General features: G+C 43.2%; 1 protein-coding gene across 1 annotated transcript in view; it reads left to right on the top strand.

Moving 5' to 3' along the window:
* Window positions 1-21,316, top strand: part of prkcab (protein kinase C, alpha, b) — a gene marked incomplete at both ends in the record, with an annotated part of 82,196 nt that overhangs the window by 144 nt on the left and 60,736 nt on the right. The window contains 2 exon segments of the mRNA XM_079281918.1: window positions 2-178; window positions 450-481. Of these exon segments, the coding sequence (XP_079138044.1) occupies window positions 2-178; window positions 450-481 (209 nt within the window).

The raw sequence follows: 21,316 nt of genomic DNA, 5'->3' as shown, positions 1-21,316 counted from the left end.
AGTCCCCCATTATGGCTGACCATCTTTTACATTATAACGACTCGGCTGGGGTTGGGAACAGATTCGCCCGCAAAGGTGCTTTGCGGCAGAAGAATGTGCACGAAGTGAAGAACCACAAATTTACTGCGAGATTTTTCAAGCAGCCGACGTTCTGCAGCCACTGTAAAGACTTCATATGGTAAGCATCCCTAGTGCACACCTGTCTAACGCAGACAGCCTCACCTTTGATGCAGATTATCTGCAGAGATGAGCAATTTTCCCAGCAACTTTATCTTCCTATTGAAAGCCTAAATGTGAACGAGTTCGCAGATACTAATCACAGAAAGTGTTTTTGCCATTTCTAGAGCTTTAAGCTAATTTGTTAAAGAAAGCAAGATTTACTTGTCATTTAAACAGTTTCTGAAATTTACATCTTGCCAACCACCCTAATTGTGTCGTTTGTGTTGCAGGGGATTTGGGAAACAAGGATTTCAATGCCAAGGTAAACTACTTGCATGTGTGTGTATTTGTTACTGCAGTGTCAGTGATTGTGTAGACACTATAGAGCAACAAGACATCGCCAGGTGTCCGTTTATACCAACTTACAGAAGCCTAGCGCCACAGCTGGATATGTGCTTTGTCATAAAGCAGTTTGCCAGCTCACTCAAACATCAAATTATTTTTAAATACAGTCACTCTAAAACCTGACTTTCAGCATTAGCAAGTTGTCAAACGAGCAAATACAGTATTATACTGTATAGAGATTGCAGATCAAGGACACATGGAAGTGGATATAAAGCAAGTTCACAAAGTTTTTATTATTGGTTTTCTTATGAGGGTACTTTATGCTGCAAAACAAGAAAGCAGGAGTTAATATTTGCGTGACAATTACTTTGAAATTCATGTTTCAAATAAGCATTCAAAAAGTTAGGCTTAGTTGTGGCCACACCTTTAAAAGTTCTTCACCCCTTCAGGAGCAGCTTTTAGTTTCTACCCTGAACCCGTTGAGCGTGCAGGCATTGGACGGGGAACATCTGGCGAGTACCTGGAGTTGCTGTGGAGATAACTGGTTCGCTGGTAGCCGTTTCTGGACTGGACAATATAGCTCGGCGGCGGAGGAGGAGGTTGGTGAGGACGGATCGGTTCACTCACTCTCTGGGTAACCACAGCTTTTTGGGGGCTGACAACTGGTTTTTGTGCCGGGTAGTTCTCCTTAATACGGTCAGGGTCCACTCCAGAGAACCAATAAAAGGGTTTTCCCATCCCAGATGGATAGACAGACCGGGCTCCCACAGCCGCTGGGTTACTGGGGGATGAGACCTTCTTTGGAGGAGACGTTGAAGATCTCGTGCCCATGTAATGAGCTTGGCTAGAACGTTCTGCAGCATTTGAAGGCTGCTTAGCATCCTTATATAGATCTGGAGTCTGGATAGGGCCTGGCTGAGGCGTTGCTGGATTATTCTGATGGTACTTGCCGTTTAAAGGAAACACAAGTAGTTTCTCAGGGTCCTCCAGGCTCCAGTCTCTTAAACGACCATTGAGAAGTCGGTCTATCCAACCAGAACCTTTTGTGGCGGGCAGGTTTTCTGGAGATGTGGCCGAATCTAGCAGTTGTGTAACTGAAGGCTTGTCACTCTTGTAAACGGGGTCAATCGGTTGGTTATTTAAAGCCTGCCAGGCACTCCGATCAAAGGTTTCAGGATTAAACACTCCATCTTGTTTACGCGAGTCAACATTAGATGGATATCTATCACCTTTAAAAAAACAAAAACAAAGACAAAACATTAGATATTGCTGAGGCCTAATGTGATAATTAAGAAGAAAGTCTTTACCTCTTAAAACTGGTGATCCAGCACTGCAGTCAAACAGCAAATACATCCAGGAAACCCTGCAGGAGGCCAGTAAACAAACATCCGATTAAAATCTCTGTGATAGGTAATTGAAACAAATAAAGTGCAAAGAACTGCTCAACGTCAATTAAGTTCACCGCAGAAGCAGTCCAAGAGCCATGGCTAGTAGCCGAAAAGCAGCACCCTGTCCTCCTCAGACGCTGTGGTTTGAGCCGTGACGCTCACTGGGACTAACTAGCCTTGATAGAAATCCCTCTGTGTGTCCCTTTTTTATACTGTTCCTACTAAACAAAGCCCATTAGCAGCAGCTGCTCAGAGAGCAATTAGCGGTCAAATCGTTATCAGGTGTGGCAGCTGGACAATCCAACCCACTGTCTTGAAAGTCATCTTCGTTACGCTGAAATCTTTTCTAATTTTGCTCATTTCGGAGAACACTGAACACCTTTCTTTGAATTGACCTCGCAGTCAAAAGGCTAGACTTTCGCTTAATGCTTTTACATGGAGTCAGGGTGCCACGCATGCCCTGCAATCAACACCCTGATGCCACCGTCTTCAGCTGGTGTACCATTTCCCTCCAGACATGTGATACTGTGGCAGCCAAAAGGGGAGAAAGGAAAGTGCGAGGCGTGAGGGAGACAAAAAGGGAAAACATTAGGAAGAGTTCTATTAACGTAAACTAAAATGTGAACTATTGGACAGAGAAAATGAAGTTAATGGAAATGATATATATGATGTATATCTCTAATTGAAGTGGACATGTACCATTCTGATTGTTCTCCCTCTTTTGCATTTGTGCAAGAACATTAATTGACGCATGGCCCAGCAACCCCACAAGCTTTGCATGTGACAAAGATTACTGCTATTGAGCTTAAAGTATAAACTACCAGACATTGAAGAAGTGATCATCAGCATTGGGAGGGCCCAGTCCGTAGAGCTGCTGTGCATCTAGAAGGTGGTACTAAATACTGAGTAGAAGCAAAATGATCAATCCTGGTGCTGACTGCACTACCGTGATGATGAACTCGCAACCAAACTTACTGGCATGTGTGTTGTTCTCGTTGCCAACTGGTGTCATTCTGCAGGGTCATGTTACAAAGTGATGCTGCAGTGAGAGGATCTGTGGCTTTAATTAACTCTCAGTGTCTCCCCTATGACACAATGGACACGTGCGTCTTTTACATGGGAATAGGACTGGGCATGTTGTGCATATCTGCGTGTTTGACCATGAATGCATCGTGGGAGTAGGCTGACAGATGCATGTTCTTGGAGGCAGGATGTTGGATGTTGTTCTTGTGTGCATATCAGGAATGCGTTGCTTTTTGAGAGCCATGTAGTGGGCTAATCCCTGGAGGCCTTGATGTACGGATTTCTCTTTTCCTCATGGGGTGGATGCATCGTGTCTTTTGTAATTGTTGGTTTAAGGATATAGGCGCATGCCAATATATGTGACTGCAAGACAGATTTCTATCTCAAATATGTACAAATATGAGACTCTAAATCATGGCGTATGTTTCATTCTGTGAATGCAAACTTAGCTCGTTATCCATGCATGAAGCTCAAGAACTGAACCTTTTTAAGAACTGCTTCTCTGAGGCAAGAATGTCCAGACAAACGCTTCATACATTCATGCTGCTAAAGGTGACAGTGTTGCATGTTTGAGGTGCAGCTCACCAGCAGAACATTTGGCTTCTAAGGAGTTATTAGAAAGGTAAGGCAAGGCAAGGCAAGTTTATTTGTACAGCACATTTCAACAACAAGGTAATTCAAAGTGCTTCACATAAAACCATTAAAAGCATGAAGGCAAAAGTAAAGGAGATTTAAAACATACATTGAAACAATAATCGATGTCTCCCTGAGACATTATGCTGCACGCAATCAACCGTACACTGCCGCATAAGGTGGGAAAGCTCTGGCTCCTGTGATCTTCCATGCATCTGTTTCCCTGCATGGCTGGTATCGGTTTATTGTTTCTTACACTTAGGCGTGGCCAGATTAAGGGCTGTCTAGAGCTTCTTGCCCTGCATTGAAAAGCCAGATACCAGCTTTCTTGTTTATTCTCCAGTGATCACACACCTCCACCACACACACACAGAGTGCCATCCAAAGCACTGCTTTAAGGATCTATGTGTGGGTAACTTGTTATTGTTAAAGGCAACAAAGGGGCTGTGCGGTTCACCGTGGCGTATGTCACAGAATAATATTATATGTCCAGTACATTGGTTAGTGTATTTAATGTAGATCGTAGAGGTGCGCTTGCTTGCATTGGCTGTGACGTGGTCCACTGTGGAGAATCTGTGACAGATGCTGAGATATATCCTACACACCCAATGCAATGACACACTGCACCTGGACGTCACCAGCCCTCCCTCTTCTCCCTCACGCTGTGCATCTTTATTCCCACTCACTTTCGTTGTGTGTTGCCTGTGTTTTTTTTATGATTAATGACTCATGAATGTAGTCACTTGCAGCAAAATGTCAAATCTGGACTTCAAATTTCTAGTGCAATAAGTCTGTTCATCATGCTTTTACATTTTATTTTTAATATTATAAGATTTAAAACCATGTATAAGCCTCATTAACCACTACTTCGAACTTTAGCAACAATGGCATAAACGTTTTAAAATGAAATTGAAATCTTTGACATCGAGAGGCTGCTATTGCAGAATAGACTCAAACAGAAACGGGTGAATAATGTATGGAAAACGTCATTTGCACCCACTAAATAAAATTCTTGATTTACCAAATGGCAAATATGGGAGTTGCTCACCTGACCACAAACCCCCCCCCCCCTTCTTGTTAGGAATCCCCCAGAGTGATTTGACGAGTGCCTTCACTGAGATCAAACGATGCGGAGATAAATTATTGGCTGTTACGTTGCTTTTACGGACAGCCGACAGATGGATCGGCGCTCAACACTCGCAGCTCCACGTGTAAAAAAATTCCAAGTTATTTGAATTCAGTTTTTTGACTTGAGAAAGTATGACACACCAACAAAAGGCTGAATCATATCAAAATATGACAAAAATATGAAAGAAAAATGATGTAATTAAATTTCAGGTCTGACTTATTCATTATTAATTCCCACAGGAAAACTATTCCTGCCCCTAATGTCACAGACAAAGTGGTGTGAGAGTGAGTTTCAGCGTCAGATCCCTTGTCCTCGTGGTGGATGCTCCGCCCCCCCCCCCCCCCCTTGCCTTCCCCTCCTCCCTAGCCTTTTGAATTTGAGCGTCTGTGGAAAGGACTGTGCCATCTGGAGAGTTGAAAAGCCATTGCTGGGAGGAGAGCACCACGTCTGGACACAAGGAGAGGCGAGAGGAGGAGGGAGAGGCGGTTGGAAGTAGAAGAGGAAGAGGAAGAGGATGTAACAATGTAGAGAGCGTGGAAAGAAGCTGAGGAGGGAGGCGAAGTCGAGACGCATACAAGACTAAATAAACACGGGAGGATTTGCAATCGCATGGGTGGAAGTGTGAGAGGGCGATGAGATGATGAAGTCAAAGAGGCCTTTTACACATCCTGGCTTCATGCTGTAGAGCAGGGGTCCCCAAACTTTTTCCTGTGAGGGCCACATAACTTTTCCCTTCTCTGATGGGGGGCCGGGGTCAGTTTGTAACAGAAAAAGTGTGACGATCGCAGGGGTGCCTAAACGTAAAAATGTACTGTTTTCCAGAAAGCCACACATAACCAAATAACCCTTTCCGGGTTCTTCACAGAAAAAAAAGTCAGGAAATAAATAATAACACCATTAATGAAATAAATAATAACCAAATAACCCTCTCTGGGTTATTCACAGAAAAAACGTCCATGGAACATTCACTTTCTGTTGTGCCGTGCACAATCTTTACAGGTAAAAGTTCCGCTTAGTTGTCAGAGCAGAATCTCTTACTTAAATGACTCATATGAGCAGTCTCTCAAAGTTCTTGTGTTCCTTCCTTATAATCCTTTTGTAGGTTCCAGTAGGCTTGTAGACACCGCTGTTTGCAGCTCTCTCTCTCATCAACTTCCCTGTGAAAACCACAAAGCAAGCAGGCGGAGAAACCGAACTAAGTGATACAGCACCTACACAGCACAATACCTTTCACTAGAGATGGATTTTATCCCAGTAGATTTTATTATGATTATATTGGTTTATACTCAGAATGACTCATTCAAGTCAGAAAAGTGAGCTTACCTATGTATGTTCATCAGTGAACTGTGGGCCTGCATCTGGCTGGTGAGAAGTTGAATGTCAGGTTCCATTCTAGTCACAGCCAGTCTCAAACACTGATGCAGATGTGCATCTGTCAATCTTGATCTCATCGGAGTTTTCAGCAGTTTCATGCGTGAAAAGGTTTGCTCGCAGATATACGTGCTGCCAAAAAGTGTGGACATCTTCATTGCGTGTTTTTTGATGTTAGGGTACGTGTCGTTTGGGAGGGCGGCATAGAAGTCAATGAGACTGTTGGGCTTGAATGCGTCTTTCAGAACATCACAGTTCTGTAACTCGGCCAACTCAAACTGATAAGAAGGCTGGGCTTCATCAATGTCGGCAACAAAGGGGTTCTGGAAAAGACGGATTTCTTTTGGACATGTAGTTCACGGAATCGCACACCGAACTGCACCTTCAGCATTTCCAGTGCTTCCACACACTTTTCAGCTGGGAACGGGAGCGCTGGGTTCTCTGCAGAGAGGTTTTGGGTAGCAGGGAGATGGATGAAGTTGTGCTTTTTCACTTGTTCCAAAAGCAGCGCTAGTTTCACCTCAAATGCTTTTATGTGGGAATACATGTCGCAAATGACTTTCCGCTGGCCTTGTAGCTGCAAGTTTGTTCAGCATTTCTGTCACGTCTGTTAAAAATGCGAGGTGCCATTTCCATTCTGGGTCGATCAGCTCTGGGACCGTTTTGTCTTTTGAACGAAGAAATGCGTTAATTTCGGGTAGCAGCTCGTAAAAACGCCTCAAAACTCTGCCCCGGTTCAACCATCGGACCTCTGTGTGGTACAGCACATCTCCGTGCGCAGACTCCAGTTCAGACAGGACTTCTTGGAACTGCCTGTGTTTAAGTCCCTTTGCTCTGATGAAGTTTCTGCATGACACCACAACCTTCATGACAGAATCCCACGTCAACACTTTGCAGCACAGTGCTTGCTGGTGAATTAGGCAGTGGACTTGTAGCGGGGCGGTGAGACCCCGTTCTTCCATCTCGACAGCATTCATACATTTCTTGACAAACTCTCCATCAGTGAAAGGTTTAGCGACCCGAAAGCTGGCCCGAACGGATGACTGGTTCAGCTGAGCTTGGCGTACAAATATATTCTGCTGAGTTAACAGTCCACTTTTTAGCTTTGAGAGTTTGTCTGCTGGCATTTGGCCTTGCAAGCTGTCATACTTGTCTTTGTGACGGGATACCGTATACGGCCCGCGGGCCGTAGTTTGGGGACCACTGCTGTAGAGGTTTGGCAAAGATAACGCAAACAGTGTGACTACTCGGAGCAGATGAAAGAGAGCAGAGTGAAATCAGTGGTGGGTATTATGTCGAGGAGATGACAACAACAAAAAAGGTTGAGAACTGAGGCCAAGTTACATCTAAGTAGTAAGATCACAGAGTGACGTAAATGCTGAACATCAGAGAGACTTCAGCCAGCAATAACTGCGTTTTTTTGGCCAATCGGGGACAAAGTGTTGACATAAATTGATATGGAACAGTTGCTTTTTTTCACATCCAGCAGCAACATTGTCATTCATGTGGAGTTTCTGGCCACTTGATGAATTTAATTCCAATATTCACTCTCTTTTAGCTCTGTTTGTGGTCTCTACCAACTGCTGAGGGAAATATTTGTGTCTTTAGCTGCTAAATGCTCCTACGTTACCCAACTAGTTCCCTGTCAGCTGTTTGGTGCTGAGCAGGTGGTGTACAGTGGATTTTTAGAGATGTTTCTCTTCAAACAGCTGAGAGAGTGAACCAAAACAGTAAAGCTGCAGCCGGGCAGCGAAACAATGAGCTGAAAATGGCTGCACAGCTCTGTAAAGCCAAAGAGATCTGCAGATTCAGCTGATATTTCTCTGGAGCTTCATCCCTAAGAGTGACCCCTTTCACATTGTCATTTGATATTGTTCGAATAAAATATTGATGATAGCAACTTTAAATCAGTAAAATGTACAGTAAATCATTATCTTTTGTAAAATGACGTCTTTCTGAGTGAAACAGAACATGTTGGTGTGATTGGGTTCGGCTCAGCTCAGCCGACTGAAGGCCTCCGGCAGGAAGACGATGAAATAAGCCAATCGGAGCACAACTACGCTGTGTTTGGTGACGTAAACAAAACCGTCAGAGTCACAATCACTCTTGAGTCTGTCGTTTTCGATGAATAATCAGAATTTTGTAAAATGTTTTACAGGGAAAGAGAGGGCTTTTGATATGAAAATGAAAAACTTTTAATTGATGAAAAGATTTTCATGTGTTTTTTTTTGTTGTATTTTCTTGGTATAAACCAACAGACGATGGAGAAATGAACACAAGGACACGGGAGTAGAAGATAACTTCACTGTGTCTTAAATGAAGTGAGGGTGTAGACAAATGAATCAGAAGCCATTGACAGTACGAATCTATTTCAGAAGGTCGGAGGTTTGCTCACCACGCTGTTGGCGTGAACCGTCTCCATGTTGTTTGCGGTTCTTCTTAAGTCCGCCCTTTGCTTCCACGGTGACATCTCCATAACTGTAACCAGCCTAATCTGTTGCTGTGTTTGAATTATATTTGCATACCAAATGCAGCCAACATTGCCTCCTCTCATTTCCAACCCAGTGACTGTTTACTTCTCCCCCAAGTGACAACCATGAGCTCTGTGTCATCATCCTTATCATCACAGATGAGGGCGTTGGGTGTACGTTTGTTACCCCCCCCCCCCCCCCCGCGGGCGACGTCATGTATGTGTCGGTTAGCATGACGAGGGCTGACTCCGAATAGCCGGCGGCGTAGGTGTAGAGCCAATCACTTCCTCCGCTCAGAGTGGAGCGGTGGCCCCTCATTAACCAATCAAGGAGCAGAACCGTGTGGGTGTCGGAACATGAGAGCCAGAGCTGATGGCCCCAGACAATAAACATCTGACATGAGCATGAGACGCCGGTGACACGTGAAGGGTCCTCCTGCTGCACTCGGCTTTGTGCGTTAAGACGGCCTTGATTAAATGTTACGAAACAGATCTGAGCCCTGTTGCTTTATTATGGATTTTTCTTTTTTTTACAACATATTAACCTCCTGCTCAGCATTGTGGGTGTTCTCTTTACATTTGTAGGCAACAGCATGAGTCAGGAGAATCCATTAATTTGAAAGGGTGGCTCATTATTTCGTATTTACTCACTTAAAGTAAGTGAAAGGTTGTTTATTATGAACTCATCAGTGCCCAAAACGAATACACGAGAACTATGAATTACTCTGAACACGTCTGACACCTTGAACAATCAGAACAGTAGTTCAATTGTGAATCCAAAAGCAAATTAGATTTCGCAGCCAGCATGATGAGCACCTGAACGAATACAAAGTCAATCATCCTCATATTCTCAACAGAGAAAGCCTGTCATGTATTTAGAGTTAGATGCAGTACAGAAAGAGCGAAACATCTGAGAGTTCTCACATCAAGTTGGTGACGAAAATACATGAATAAATCATTTTGATTGACGTCAAAAGTTTCACTTCAAACTCTAATTTTGACATCTCTTGAAAGCTATCAAGTTTATCATTGAGTCTAAGAAGCATGTGCTCGGGGCTCATCGATAGAATCTTGTTGAATGTGGAGAAACGTTCTGTAACACATCAAAGGTTTTTAAACCCTCTCCCCAGCTGAACGGCATTAATTACACCGAGAGTGGAAGCTTAGCTGGCCGGGATAATTATGTGTAATTCTGCCTCTGCTCGTCTCTGCTCCACTTTCCAAACGTCCCTTTTGACGCCTGAGTGTTGCCCTCTCCTCTTCTCCGTCTCCCTTCCCTGTCTCTCCGCTCCTCACCCTCAACACTACTGAAGCAACAAAGTGTGCCATTTCCATTTCGTTGTGTTAACAGCTCCTCTGATGGCTGTTGCATGTTCTATTAGATGCATAGAGTAGCCAAAAAGTTAGCTATGACTAGAATTATTTCAACCACAGATGGTCTTCCTCAGGTAAAGTTAAAGAAGTGAACCTACAACAAACAACACATTTGAATATTTACATTACAACAGAAAGCAGGAGTAGAAGTAGTTTTGAAGCATGCTATGTGTAATATATGTTATGTGACTTCAGAACCGGAGCTCACTGCACAGCCCCGCTAATAACTTGTCTGTAAATATTACGCGATTACCGTTAACATTTAAAAAACGTGTGGAAGACGCCAGCCGTGCCGATCCTCTCCTGTTGGGCCTTCAGCCCGTGCTGCTGTGAACAGACATGTGGAGGCGTGGCTGCCTGCGGCAGGATAACAGAGCGCCAGCAGGCCTGGGACCAGCTCTGTAACAACCAGACCACCACAGTGCTGTGTCAGCACTGGAGGGGACCAGCTGCCCACCTGCCTGCATAAGTGAATTAATACATAAAAGAGACGCAATGAATGAATCCAGAAGTAACGGAGTAAAAGTAATGATGTTATCGAACAAGTATGCTTTAAAACGACTCTGAGAAGTACAATTTACTCTAAAGAGTTACACATAACGGAGTCAATGTAACTCGTTAGATTCCGACTCCAGTTGTCAGAGCTTGTTCTGCGCATCACGCCCCCAGTCTATAGAGTATAGGTTAAGATACTGTCATTGAAATAAGACTATTTTCTATTTCAGCAGTTTCTCAGCCCTGCTTGTGGGCTTTAAAAGCCACCAAAGTGACACACAAGAAGTCTCGCTCTTCTTCATCTACATTGGTGGCTTGTTGAATTGAAGAACCATAACGGTCTGTGGCCAAAAGGGTTTTTGATCTGTGTGCCTCTTAGCATCCCCTGAAGACAGAGCGACACAAGACCTTCCTCTGTGTCCGCATGAGGGGATTGCTGCCGTCTGGGTGCTAGACAAAGAGCTCTCATTAGAAACTCACCGTAAAGAGGGGATGAGGATGAGGAGACGGGGGATGAGGGAATGGATGATGCTAGTGGGAAATAGATGGTGTTAATGATGGAATAGACTTGGTGTTAAGGCAAGAAGCTTGTGCCGTATACTGCACTGTACCGTAACATGAACCGAACCAGTGCCCCCCCCCCCCCCCCCAAAAAAAGTTCTGCAGACATATTTTTGATGACTGATTGCTGTGACAAACACGTTCCATTTCCTGTGGCTGCATCACAATAAAAAGCGGTTCATGTTTCGCCAGTGGAGCAGCAAAGACTTCAAACAGCAAGTGTTTCTATTTATGTGCTAATTTTGCCTTATGTGTGCACTATTATTATGATTTATTTAAAAGCCCCTATCTGCCTGCGGGGCCTCCCAGAGTCTGGGGGAGTAAACTCTACAGCCAAGACACTGGAATACAATATTGTACAATACTTCTTGCTAACTTCACCATGGTAACGGTGTGCTCTTCAATGCCTTGTAACCCAGACGAGCGCTTCGCTTTAACCACAACCCAACAGGGGAGATTGGCATTACCTCCTTAGCTCCCATTCATATGAATGAAATGGTTCTCAGTAGCTGTGAGCCTGTCTGGGTGGAATGTTTGTGATCTTGTGTAAATCAAGACATCAACGGAGTGATGATACCGGAGCACAAAAACAGGGAGGAGACCATTTTCAGCGCCGACCCTTGACAAACTCTGCCCTCCACTTCTCAGTGCGGCAGTGACCGCCAGCAGTGCAATATTTTCATTTCAACAGACTGCCTCAGCAGATCATGTCACAGTGTTTTGCTTGCATAACACAATGTCATCTGGTGACATTAAAAAGAGGGGTCTTTTTCAGAGGCTTGGCAGCATTACTCAGCCGAGAGTGGGTAGTTAATTGTCAGGGAGCTGCCTTGTGTGTTCTCTGCTGAGATGCAATGCTGAGTAATAAGATGACACATGCCGTTCCCTCATAATCTCTGTTTTAACAAACAAACAAGAGCAGTCGGAGAGGGTGCAGAGGGAGGACAGTCTGAGAGGAGAGGGAACGATGAAGATACTGGATACAAACAACAACAGAGAGCGGGCTGTGATTTCATCTGTGTGGTGACAGAAGAGATGTAACCACCAGTTTAGTGTGACCACAAACACGCTGATAACTTTCCACCACACTGTTGGAGCATCTGTTACAAAACGACCTCCTGGGATAGTGTCGGTGTGTGTTTCTGTGTTGTTTTTGGGGATGGGTTGGGGTATGCTTATGCATAACAATCTGCCTTTAGATTATTTGACACACACTGACTCACACTGACACAGTGTGAGCTCATAGTGGGAAGCATTTTTTAGCCTGTGCTTTATTTACAACACATCCTCATACAACGGTTTCAGATCATTTCTTACCAAATAATTTCTCCAAATTTTTCGTGTTTTCCTGCGAAAGTCCTGCAGCTTAGTTACATTTAGGCAACAAACATCTCTTTATGAAAGGTTAGGTTTAGGAAAAGATTGTGGTTTGGGTTAGAATCACTACGGAAGAGGCGTTACTTAAGTACGGAAGTTACGAGACATATGAGTCAACGTTGACTTCTGATTTTTACACGGGACACAAACAATGGTCTCCTGGGTGAAAGTCCATTTTAATGTTTAGTGTTTTTTTGCCCTCTTTATACTTCCAGGTTCATGATTTTGTGGATTACATACTAATCGATTTCGTGGGATAGCTACAAATTATAGCGCATTCATTTTGGTAGCTACAAACGCTGTATGAACACAGCTTGCAGTGCTTTATGGGGGGAAACACGGCAGCATGTTGAACTTGTTATGGTGCACCAATGATTTATATAAAAGACAGCATCAGCACAGAACAGACATTCAACCCCATTATTGGTATTTTCCTCTTATCTGTCTATCTCTGTTGGCTTGAAAACATCTAATATGTTGAGTGTTACTTACTTAAACACAAGGTGAATGGATCAATGAGGGAAGATGATGATGATGATGATGATGTAAGTGTGCATTTGTGAGTTCAATGCTCAGCTGTCTATCCCGGATGGAAAGACTCTCCCCGCGGGGACTCAGAGCCGGAGTGTCTCACCTCTACGAGTCTCACCAGCTGTGCTTAATGAATTCTGCAGTGATTACACCCACAGCTATTTTGGGAATTGTTTAATTCAGAGGCATCAGTCTTGACCCACATAAGGTGAGCACTATGTATACTCAGGAGGATGTTGAGCTTGCTGGGTGTGTGTGTGTCTTATAGCGTGTGAGTGAGAGTAACGTGTTCTCAGGTATGATGCAAGTGCAAAGGAAAAAGGAAAAAAACTTAGATGGGAGTCTGGTTTTCATTTGCTTCTCCTCTCCAAGATTTCATATGCACATAATTTCGATCCTGGGATGAAAATCATGAATCATAAAAGAATGTCATCCCACCTATTCCTCAGCGCTGAGCGGAATTCATTGTTGTGCATTTTTTTTTACATTTTCAGCATTAATTGGTGGCAAGCCAAAAATCATATATTATCATATCATTACTGTCATTGCTCTCATGGGGCTGCGACTAACGATTATTTACATAGTCTATGAATTTTTTTCTGGATTCATCAATTCCAATTCCATAAAATGTCAAGAAAATTGTGAAAAATGCCGGTAGATAATTCTAAAGGTAATATATAATATAGATATCAGATATTCAGTTTTCAGTTCATCACCAGAGATAAGAAAAGCAGAAAATCTGCATGTGTGAGAAGTTGATACGAGGGAATATGTGGCATAGTTGCCAATTAACCTGTTTATTTTCCTGTTGTAGTTATTTTAAGTCACCGTTGGTAAAGCTGTCAGCTAAACGCTTACACTGTACTGTAAAAACTGAAGTCATAAGGTGCGAATAAATAGCAGGGAGTGTGTGGCTGAGGTGGACACATGGGACTTTCCCGGCCTCACAGTCATATTTGAGCTATTTCTGTGGAAGGACAAAGACGCAGGGAGACAAGGAGAGTGAGTGAGAGGCAGAGGGTGAGGAAATGTGTGTGCCAGTTTTCTGAAGCGTGTGTTCCTTCTTCCTGGTCCTGTGGTGCGGTGTGTGTGTGTGTGTGTTGTGCAGTTTGAGGGTCACCCAGTAACAGACTGCAGCGCAGCTCTTAGTCATCCTCACACCTCACTCCCTTTTTTACCTGACTGTCCATCTGTCAACATATTTACCACCACAAACAGATTCCCTGCTATCAACAATAAAAATATGCTAATTAATACTTATACATAAGGTTATAGTAAACACTGAGCAGATAGTGTTTGGAAGTGTTGATGAGTGTAGTATGCTGAAGTTTCAAGGCTCTTAGCCAAGCTGCAAAATAGAGGAAGAAATGGTAAAACCTTCATTTCACACTATTTTATGCTGATTGATAATCGCTGTGACAGATCTCACATTAATCAGTTTGGAAGATCTAAAGGGAAAACACATCTACAAGCGAAATGTCTTTCCAGCTGTCTTGTCCATTTAACCCAATGAGCTGGTTTAATGACTCAATCTTTAATAAAATACATTTAAATAAGTGATTTAAAGGGAGCTAAACCGTTAGTTACTGCTGCTCTGCTAAGCTATGCTAGTTTCTTGTACTCTGCTAAGCTATGCTAGTTTCCTGTACTCTTCTAAGCTATGCTAGTTTCCTGTACTCTTCTAAGCTATGCTAGTTTCCTGTACTCTGCTAAGCTATGCTAGTTTCCTGTACTCTTCTAAGCTATGCTAGTTTCCTGTACTCTGCTAAGCAATGCTAGTTTCCTGTACTCTGCTAAGCTATGCTAGTTTCCTGTACTCTGCTAAACTATGCTAGTTTCCTGTACTCTGCTAAGCTATGCTAGTTTCTTGTACTCTGCTAAGCTATGCTAGTTTCTTGTACTAGACTAGCTCTCTAGCTAGCTTTAATTTGCTATTTTTTTCATGCTGGGTTTATTCCTCAAAAACGGACACATTTCTTTGTAGGGTAGCGAAGTAGGCTGTTCTTTAACGAGTATATTTCACTTATCTTGTACCTTGTAGACGTAGATTAGTTATAATTGGTATGGCCACATCTACTCTATAGTAGTTTCATATTTATGGGAAAGTGAGCGTGTTTTATAATATCTGTGCATAACAACGAATCACACAGGAACAGATATGCTTCAACGTCAAACTGCAAGCCGATGATGTACTGTGATCAAGACGTCCTTGCTGTCAATATTTCCAGAAAAGACATCAATTAAAGGAAATCAAACATTCGTACAGTGAAGTGCTTTCTCACACATACAATAGTTAGGTGTGATATCAGATGCCCGTATTTCTGGCTGTTAATGTGCTAGAAGCTGCTTTAAAGGTGAACTGCTGCTATGAACTCTCTTTCACACATTGTAAAAAGCTCGTATGGACCCCGGGTCATATTGCAGAAACAGCTACTTTTCCAATTCGAACACATCAATGCACATGCATACCTCTCCTTTTAGTGCTGGGTTCTCTTGCTTTCATACACATTCACCGGCGCTCCATCTGCATCCTCACCTCGTGCTCTCTTGTGGAGGAGATGATGAGGGAGGACAGGTGACGGAGGCCGTCAGGTCCGAGTTTCTAATTGAAGGTGTCACGGTTGTGTCTCCTCTTGGTCTTTCCCAGCCTCCCTGGCAAATATAGCAACAGGCACCACAAGGGAGAGAAGCAGGGCTTTGCTACCATGTTTTCTTTGGCATCTTGTATGGTAGAATGGAAGGAATTTTATCTTTTGATCTGTGTTCATCGTCTCCGGGGTCCCACGGATGAAATAACAAGGGAGAGTATTTATTAGATTCTGTGCTGTTTGTTGTTTGTGTGTCAGAGTTGGCAACTTATCCTCTTTAACTTCTACGTCGTTAATGAGAAAGTGTTTCTCCATCAACTCATACTAAGGATAGAGAAACCGACAGTGAAAGCCAAAGTACTAATCAATTAGACTACAACAGGCTTACAGCTTAATAATGAAATGAATCAAACCAATATTGAAACTGTTGTCCTCGCTGTCCTCAAGTATAACACGCTTGTGTGTGGGTTTGAGGGGTTTCCACCTTTCTGTTTTGCTGTAATATTTGAAAGCCTGCACTGTAGCAACAGAAATAACTTAAGCCACTGCTCATTTTGACAATCTAAGTTGCCTCATTACACATTTCTTTCTTTTTGTGACATATTTTTATTTCTCTATCCATATCTACAAATAAGAAATGTAAACATGATGGATTTGCAAAATGGTGAAGGGACTGCCCGACAAATCTCCCGGCTAGTTCAGTATTCAAGCCAGATGGAGGAAAAAGCTAATGCTGAAGTAAAAGCGCTCAGTTGATTTGTGTCCTTACGGATCATGAGGGCTGTTGCTGGCATGCCTGCTAAAAGGGTGAGAGGATGATGATGATGATGATGATTACTGCTTGTTGACCTTTGATCAGTCCACTTTTACCTTCATTTTAGCTGTTGACCGTGCATTATTTTTCTGCATACAAATAAATGAAATACAAGATCCATTATCTTTGCAGGTCACGCTTGGGCCAGCAACCCAGGTAACATACAAATAAATGTACGATCAAGGTTCATTTATCGTCATTCTACAGCACAATGTTGCACAAATATGCAGTAGCCTCTTTCTGCTCCACAAGAAAAACAAGATAAAACATTTTTATGATGGTGTACGGAGGATGAATTACTAATATTTTAATATTAACAGATTCTGCAGCCGGTGCTGCTGGGGCAGAACATATCTCTCTGCAGAGCAGGAATAGGAAGCCATACATCAACCACACCCCGCATGGCAACACACAGCACGATTGCTCACATCAACTTATATACAACACACAGGTCTATATACTGAACACACTACGGCCTGGTTCCATCTAGCCGATCTAACAAAAGCACATTATCCACGATCACCATGCAGGCTCTGTCATGCGAACTGAATTTCAGACAGACACGGTAGCCTTGACAAGTCAGTTCAGACTGTGTCAACAGCTCTTTGATCCCGGCCGGCTGCAAGGACAGAGCAGATTTCACACAACAGTGGGGCGATGGAAGCTGGCGAGTGAAAAACGAGGCCTCCATCTGTGAGAGGAGCTCTTCACATGGAGTGGTGGGCGTAACTGTGTCTGAAAGTGAGGTTAACCACATTCAATGGGCTGTATCACCCCTCTGTAAAGAGCAGCAACAAACGAATAGAAGGGTGCGAGGCCCAAAGCCAATACGAGCTCTTTTGTCTCTTTTTTCACCACACGGTCCAGACTGAAATAACAACAATTTCATGTCCAAACATTCATGGTCCCCAGAGGATACACCCTGCTGTCTTGTCCTATGGCACCACCAGCAGGTTAAAGTTTTGCAATTAAACTGAGTACAAACATCCATGTCTCCCTCAAGACTAATTGTAATAACTTAAGTTCCCCAATTCATCAGGTCGAAACTAAAAGTCGTCCAAACACTTTGGTTAGTGACAAAAACTTGTAAAACTAAATACAAGCCCAATGTGTGCTTTCGTGCTAATTAGCAAATGTTAGCATGCTAACATGCTGAACCAAGATTATAAACATAAATAGACTCTTATGCCCAATTTATACTTCTGTGGAAAAGCGTGTGCAGAGCGTACCGCAGAGTTGGTTTGTGGATCTCGCAGGTCAGAATTTAAAAAGAAGACATTTATATTTCCCTGCTAGTGTTCATCAGAAAAGTGCAGACTGAAGTCAGAATTTATGAGCTTCGAAAGTGGATTTTTAGCAAATCATGCATTCAACCTATGTGACAGGATAAAAGGGATACAGCTGACAGGCCTTCTTGGTCATTTTTTCCATCGGAGAAGAGGGCTGTAGGTTTAAAAGGCAACCTCATGCATTTCCAGTTCCACTGACATATCGTCCTGTCAGCACAGTAAAATGATCATCAGTTATTTAGTGCACCAAAGACCAAAGAGAGTGTTGTTAGAGTAGCAGGTACAGATTACTTTATCCTTCTGACTCGTCAGTATTTCTTCTTTTCTACTCGTCAGTAAAAGCTTAAACTTGCAATAACTGATTTGTACGGCCACTTGCGGGCAGCTGAAACAAGTTGTGAACACACGGATCTCCATAAAGCTCCCTAGAGACGAGTGGAGCCGCAGATTCAGATGATGCTCTGCTGGTTCGTCTCGACGAGCGACCCCTTTCGCGTTGTCATTTGATACATTGGTATGATACAGATTATTGCAGCTCTAAAGAGCCAGTGTGTAGCATTTCAGTGGACCTAAGGAACATCATATGAGTGATTAATCATCGACAACTATAATCATTGTGTTTTCATTAAGAATAAGCCCTTTACATCGCCATACAGAGCGGGTCCTCTTCACGGAGTCCGCACTCTTGAACCGCCATGTTTCTACAGTAGCCCAGAATGGACAAACCAAACACTTTGGGCCTTTCCCCTTTTTAAGTTACCTGTAGGCCACCATAGTTCTCCAACACACTTTGTGAAACTGCGGTAAGATGAGCTGCAGAGTGCAGGTACCGTCAGCTGCCGACTGACTTCAGTTGCTCCTAAAGTTTAGTTCTTGTGGTGAGGAGGCCAACAGCGTTGCAACAGTTTTCCACTCGTCGGGTCATGTTACCCGTCCATGCAAGGGAGGAGTAAGCGGACGGGTATTCAGTTGGTTGTGCATGTTATGTGTTCGTTTTAAAAAACTCTCCCAGGAAGACTTATGTGGTTTGAACAGTCTGACCAGCTAGCTGACTCTGCTATCCTTAAAGCCCTTTCACTCGCAGGGCTCAGATCACTGTGGTTGAAAAAATAAGAATAAGAAAGCATTGGGTGGCGAGGGAGATAGCGGGCGCTAATTGAAACCGTCTTGCAGAAAGCACAGAATGCCATTTCGCCACAGCTGCTGCCTTTTGTTTTTTTTCTTTCCCTGCCTTATTCGGCTCCAAATGGTACGAGCAATGCACTCGGCTAACTAATCGCTCCACACAGACTTGGATGCAGGCGTGTGGATCAACTAGGCCAATTAGCCAAGGCACAGAGACGCCTAGTGATGAGAGGAGTTATGCTCCCTTTCAGCCCGAGTGCCATTAATCAGCAATAAAGGGGCTGAAGCAACACTACAGTTTACCCACTGCTTTACCACTCACAACGGCTAGGTTTTTGCGGCTCAATCCTCTTGACCTCAATACAGCATGACGGTGTTTCTCTGGGGCTCTGCAGTTTGCATGCTACGAAAATACATTTCTGGACAGCTTAAGAATGGGGCAGAGAACGAGAGGTCGTGCCAGTGTGTGAGTGTCTGTTTTCCAAGTCTCCATTCTTAAGGAGGCTGTGTCCGCATGTGTGAGTGTCCATGTGTGAGTTCTCTCCGAGCATCTGCGCATTTACATCTGTGCATCTGGATGAGGGTGTGTGGACGTGTGTGTGTGTGTGCATGTACACTGTAAATGCATGTGCTCGTGGCAGAGAGCAGGCCTCGTGGTGAGAGTTGTCCAGTCTGCTCTTGTCTACTGTGCAGTAAACTTGGCCCCTGAGTCACAATTCAGTTAATCAAAATCTACTTCATCTCTCCTTGCCACCTTTTATAGTTTCCTTTTTTTCTCCGTTGCATATTTGTCTTTTCCTTCGTTTTGTGTCATCCCTTTCCTCCATTTGTATTTTGCTATGCCTATTAACACCTAATAAATAAATAAAAATGTGCGGCGTCTTCTATCTCTGACTCAGAGCTACCTCTGTTTATCAACTAATTTACTGTTATTCACAATTTACTAAGCTATGCTTCCAAAAGCCTACAACGATTCATCTTAATTTCGGTATTGTGTTCACTCATCTGGCTCCAGGTGGATGTGTAAGTCTCCCCACACTGGGGTAGCAATATGATTCACTACTATAACATGAATTCACTGCGATTCATGCAGCTCCACTAAACTGCTGGAAGAACAATGTCAGGTGTAGTTATTGAAGCGGAGGTCTTTGGGCCTTTTTAGCTGCGTGCAATATGTATTTGATCCAGGCTTCCTGTTTGTACACCCGACGCATCTGATGCGGTCGTCTCTGGTCAGCAGAGGAGCTTTGATAGATTTAGTGAAAACACCACGAACTACCATAGTATTCATGTTGAGGTTGAGAATGAAATCTTTTTTTTTAATTCCAGCTAAAAGGAGCTCTTGTATGAGTAGGTTTCTATGCACATACACACCAACTATGAAAAAAACCTTCTGAAATGTTGCTGGTGCTTGTTTGTTAGGTTCTTGGGTCGGGTTAGCTATGTCGACAGACACTTTGAAGGCCCTTAAATAACATTTGCTCAGTCAGTCAGAGTTTGAGACATTTTTAAATAAGAGATTTCTGTCTGTGCCGTTTTGTCTCACGGTCTTGTGGTTCGTCTCCGGGTGTGGTACGCCTCTTACTTTGTGATAAAACCATTGAAATGTTTCTGAGATCCTCGTCAACAAAGTGACAGCAACACAAGTAGAGATCCGAAAAGTCGACACAGTATTGTCGGTTACACAGCGGTATCCATCTAAAGTTAGCTACCGTTAGCCGTCACAAGCAACTAATCAGTCCAGACCAAGCACGGCTGAAGCAGCACAACCTCTGAGTGTACTGGATTAAAAAAGGTTTTTGTTTTATTGCTTATTAATTCAACTTTTCATACATACGACAACATGTGTACAAGTTACATAATGTTGCTTTAATGTTGCAGAGAAACACTTCTTTAGGAGCTTATTGTGAGATCAGTTGATGACTAAAACAACATTTAAGACTTGCAGCTAACTGGGTGATGTGGAGAAAATCAAATATGACAGCATTTGTGACCCAATATCGCCATATCAATATTGCGACAATATTGTAGGATTGATCACTGGTGCTTTTACAAAGTATTTACACAATGTGGATACAATGACAAAGTGGGTAAAGGCAAATAATAGAGCAGTCTGGTAAGTTCGGAGAGTTACATCCCTTTGTTGTAATGCATCCTTTAAAACCAGGAAGAGACAACACTTATGCCACATTATAATGCCCAAAATCGAAGACGTTATCTAGTAACACATCATGATATCGACCCAGCTCTACTTGCAGTGGTGTGAATTATGTGCATCAGAGCTCAGGTTTCTGAAGCTCATCTGTATTCTTCTTTTCTGGGAATAAACGCAAGAAAGTGATGCAGGATTGTAGAAGAGGTCTTGTTGCTTTGGTGTGAAGAAGGTGCGGAAAAACAGTACAAGGCCAGAAAAAGGGCCAGAGCAAACATCAAAGCTGGAATATTTGAGTAGCAAGTGTACCAAACTGTAGCTACCACATGAATCAGTTATGAGCAGCTGCAGCAGTAGGCCTGCCTGTAGTGGAGAAGAGGACCATGTTGTTAATATCTTATACAACCCATAGGTTTGTATAGCATTTATGAATGTGTTTACTCACTGAAGAGCAATTGTGTTTTTATTAGATGCACATTTTCATATTCCATT

This window comes from Melanostigma gelatinosum (assembly GCF_949748355.1).
Source record: "Melanostigma gelatinosum genome assembly, chromosome: 13".
NCBI classification, from domain to species: domain Eukaryota; kingdom Metazoa; phylum Chordata; class Actinopteri; order Perciformes; family Zoarcidae; genus Melanostigma; species Melanostigma gelatinosum.
The sequence above is the reverse complement of the archived record's forward strand: the minus strand, read 5'-3'. Positions and strand labels throughout refer to the sequence as shown.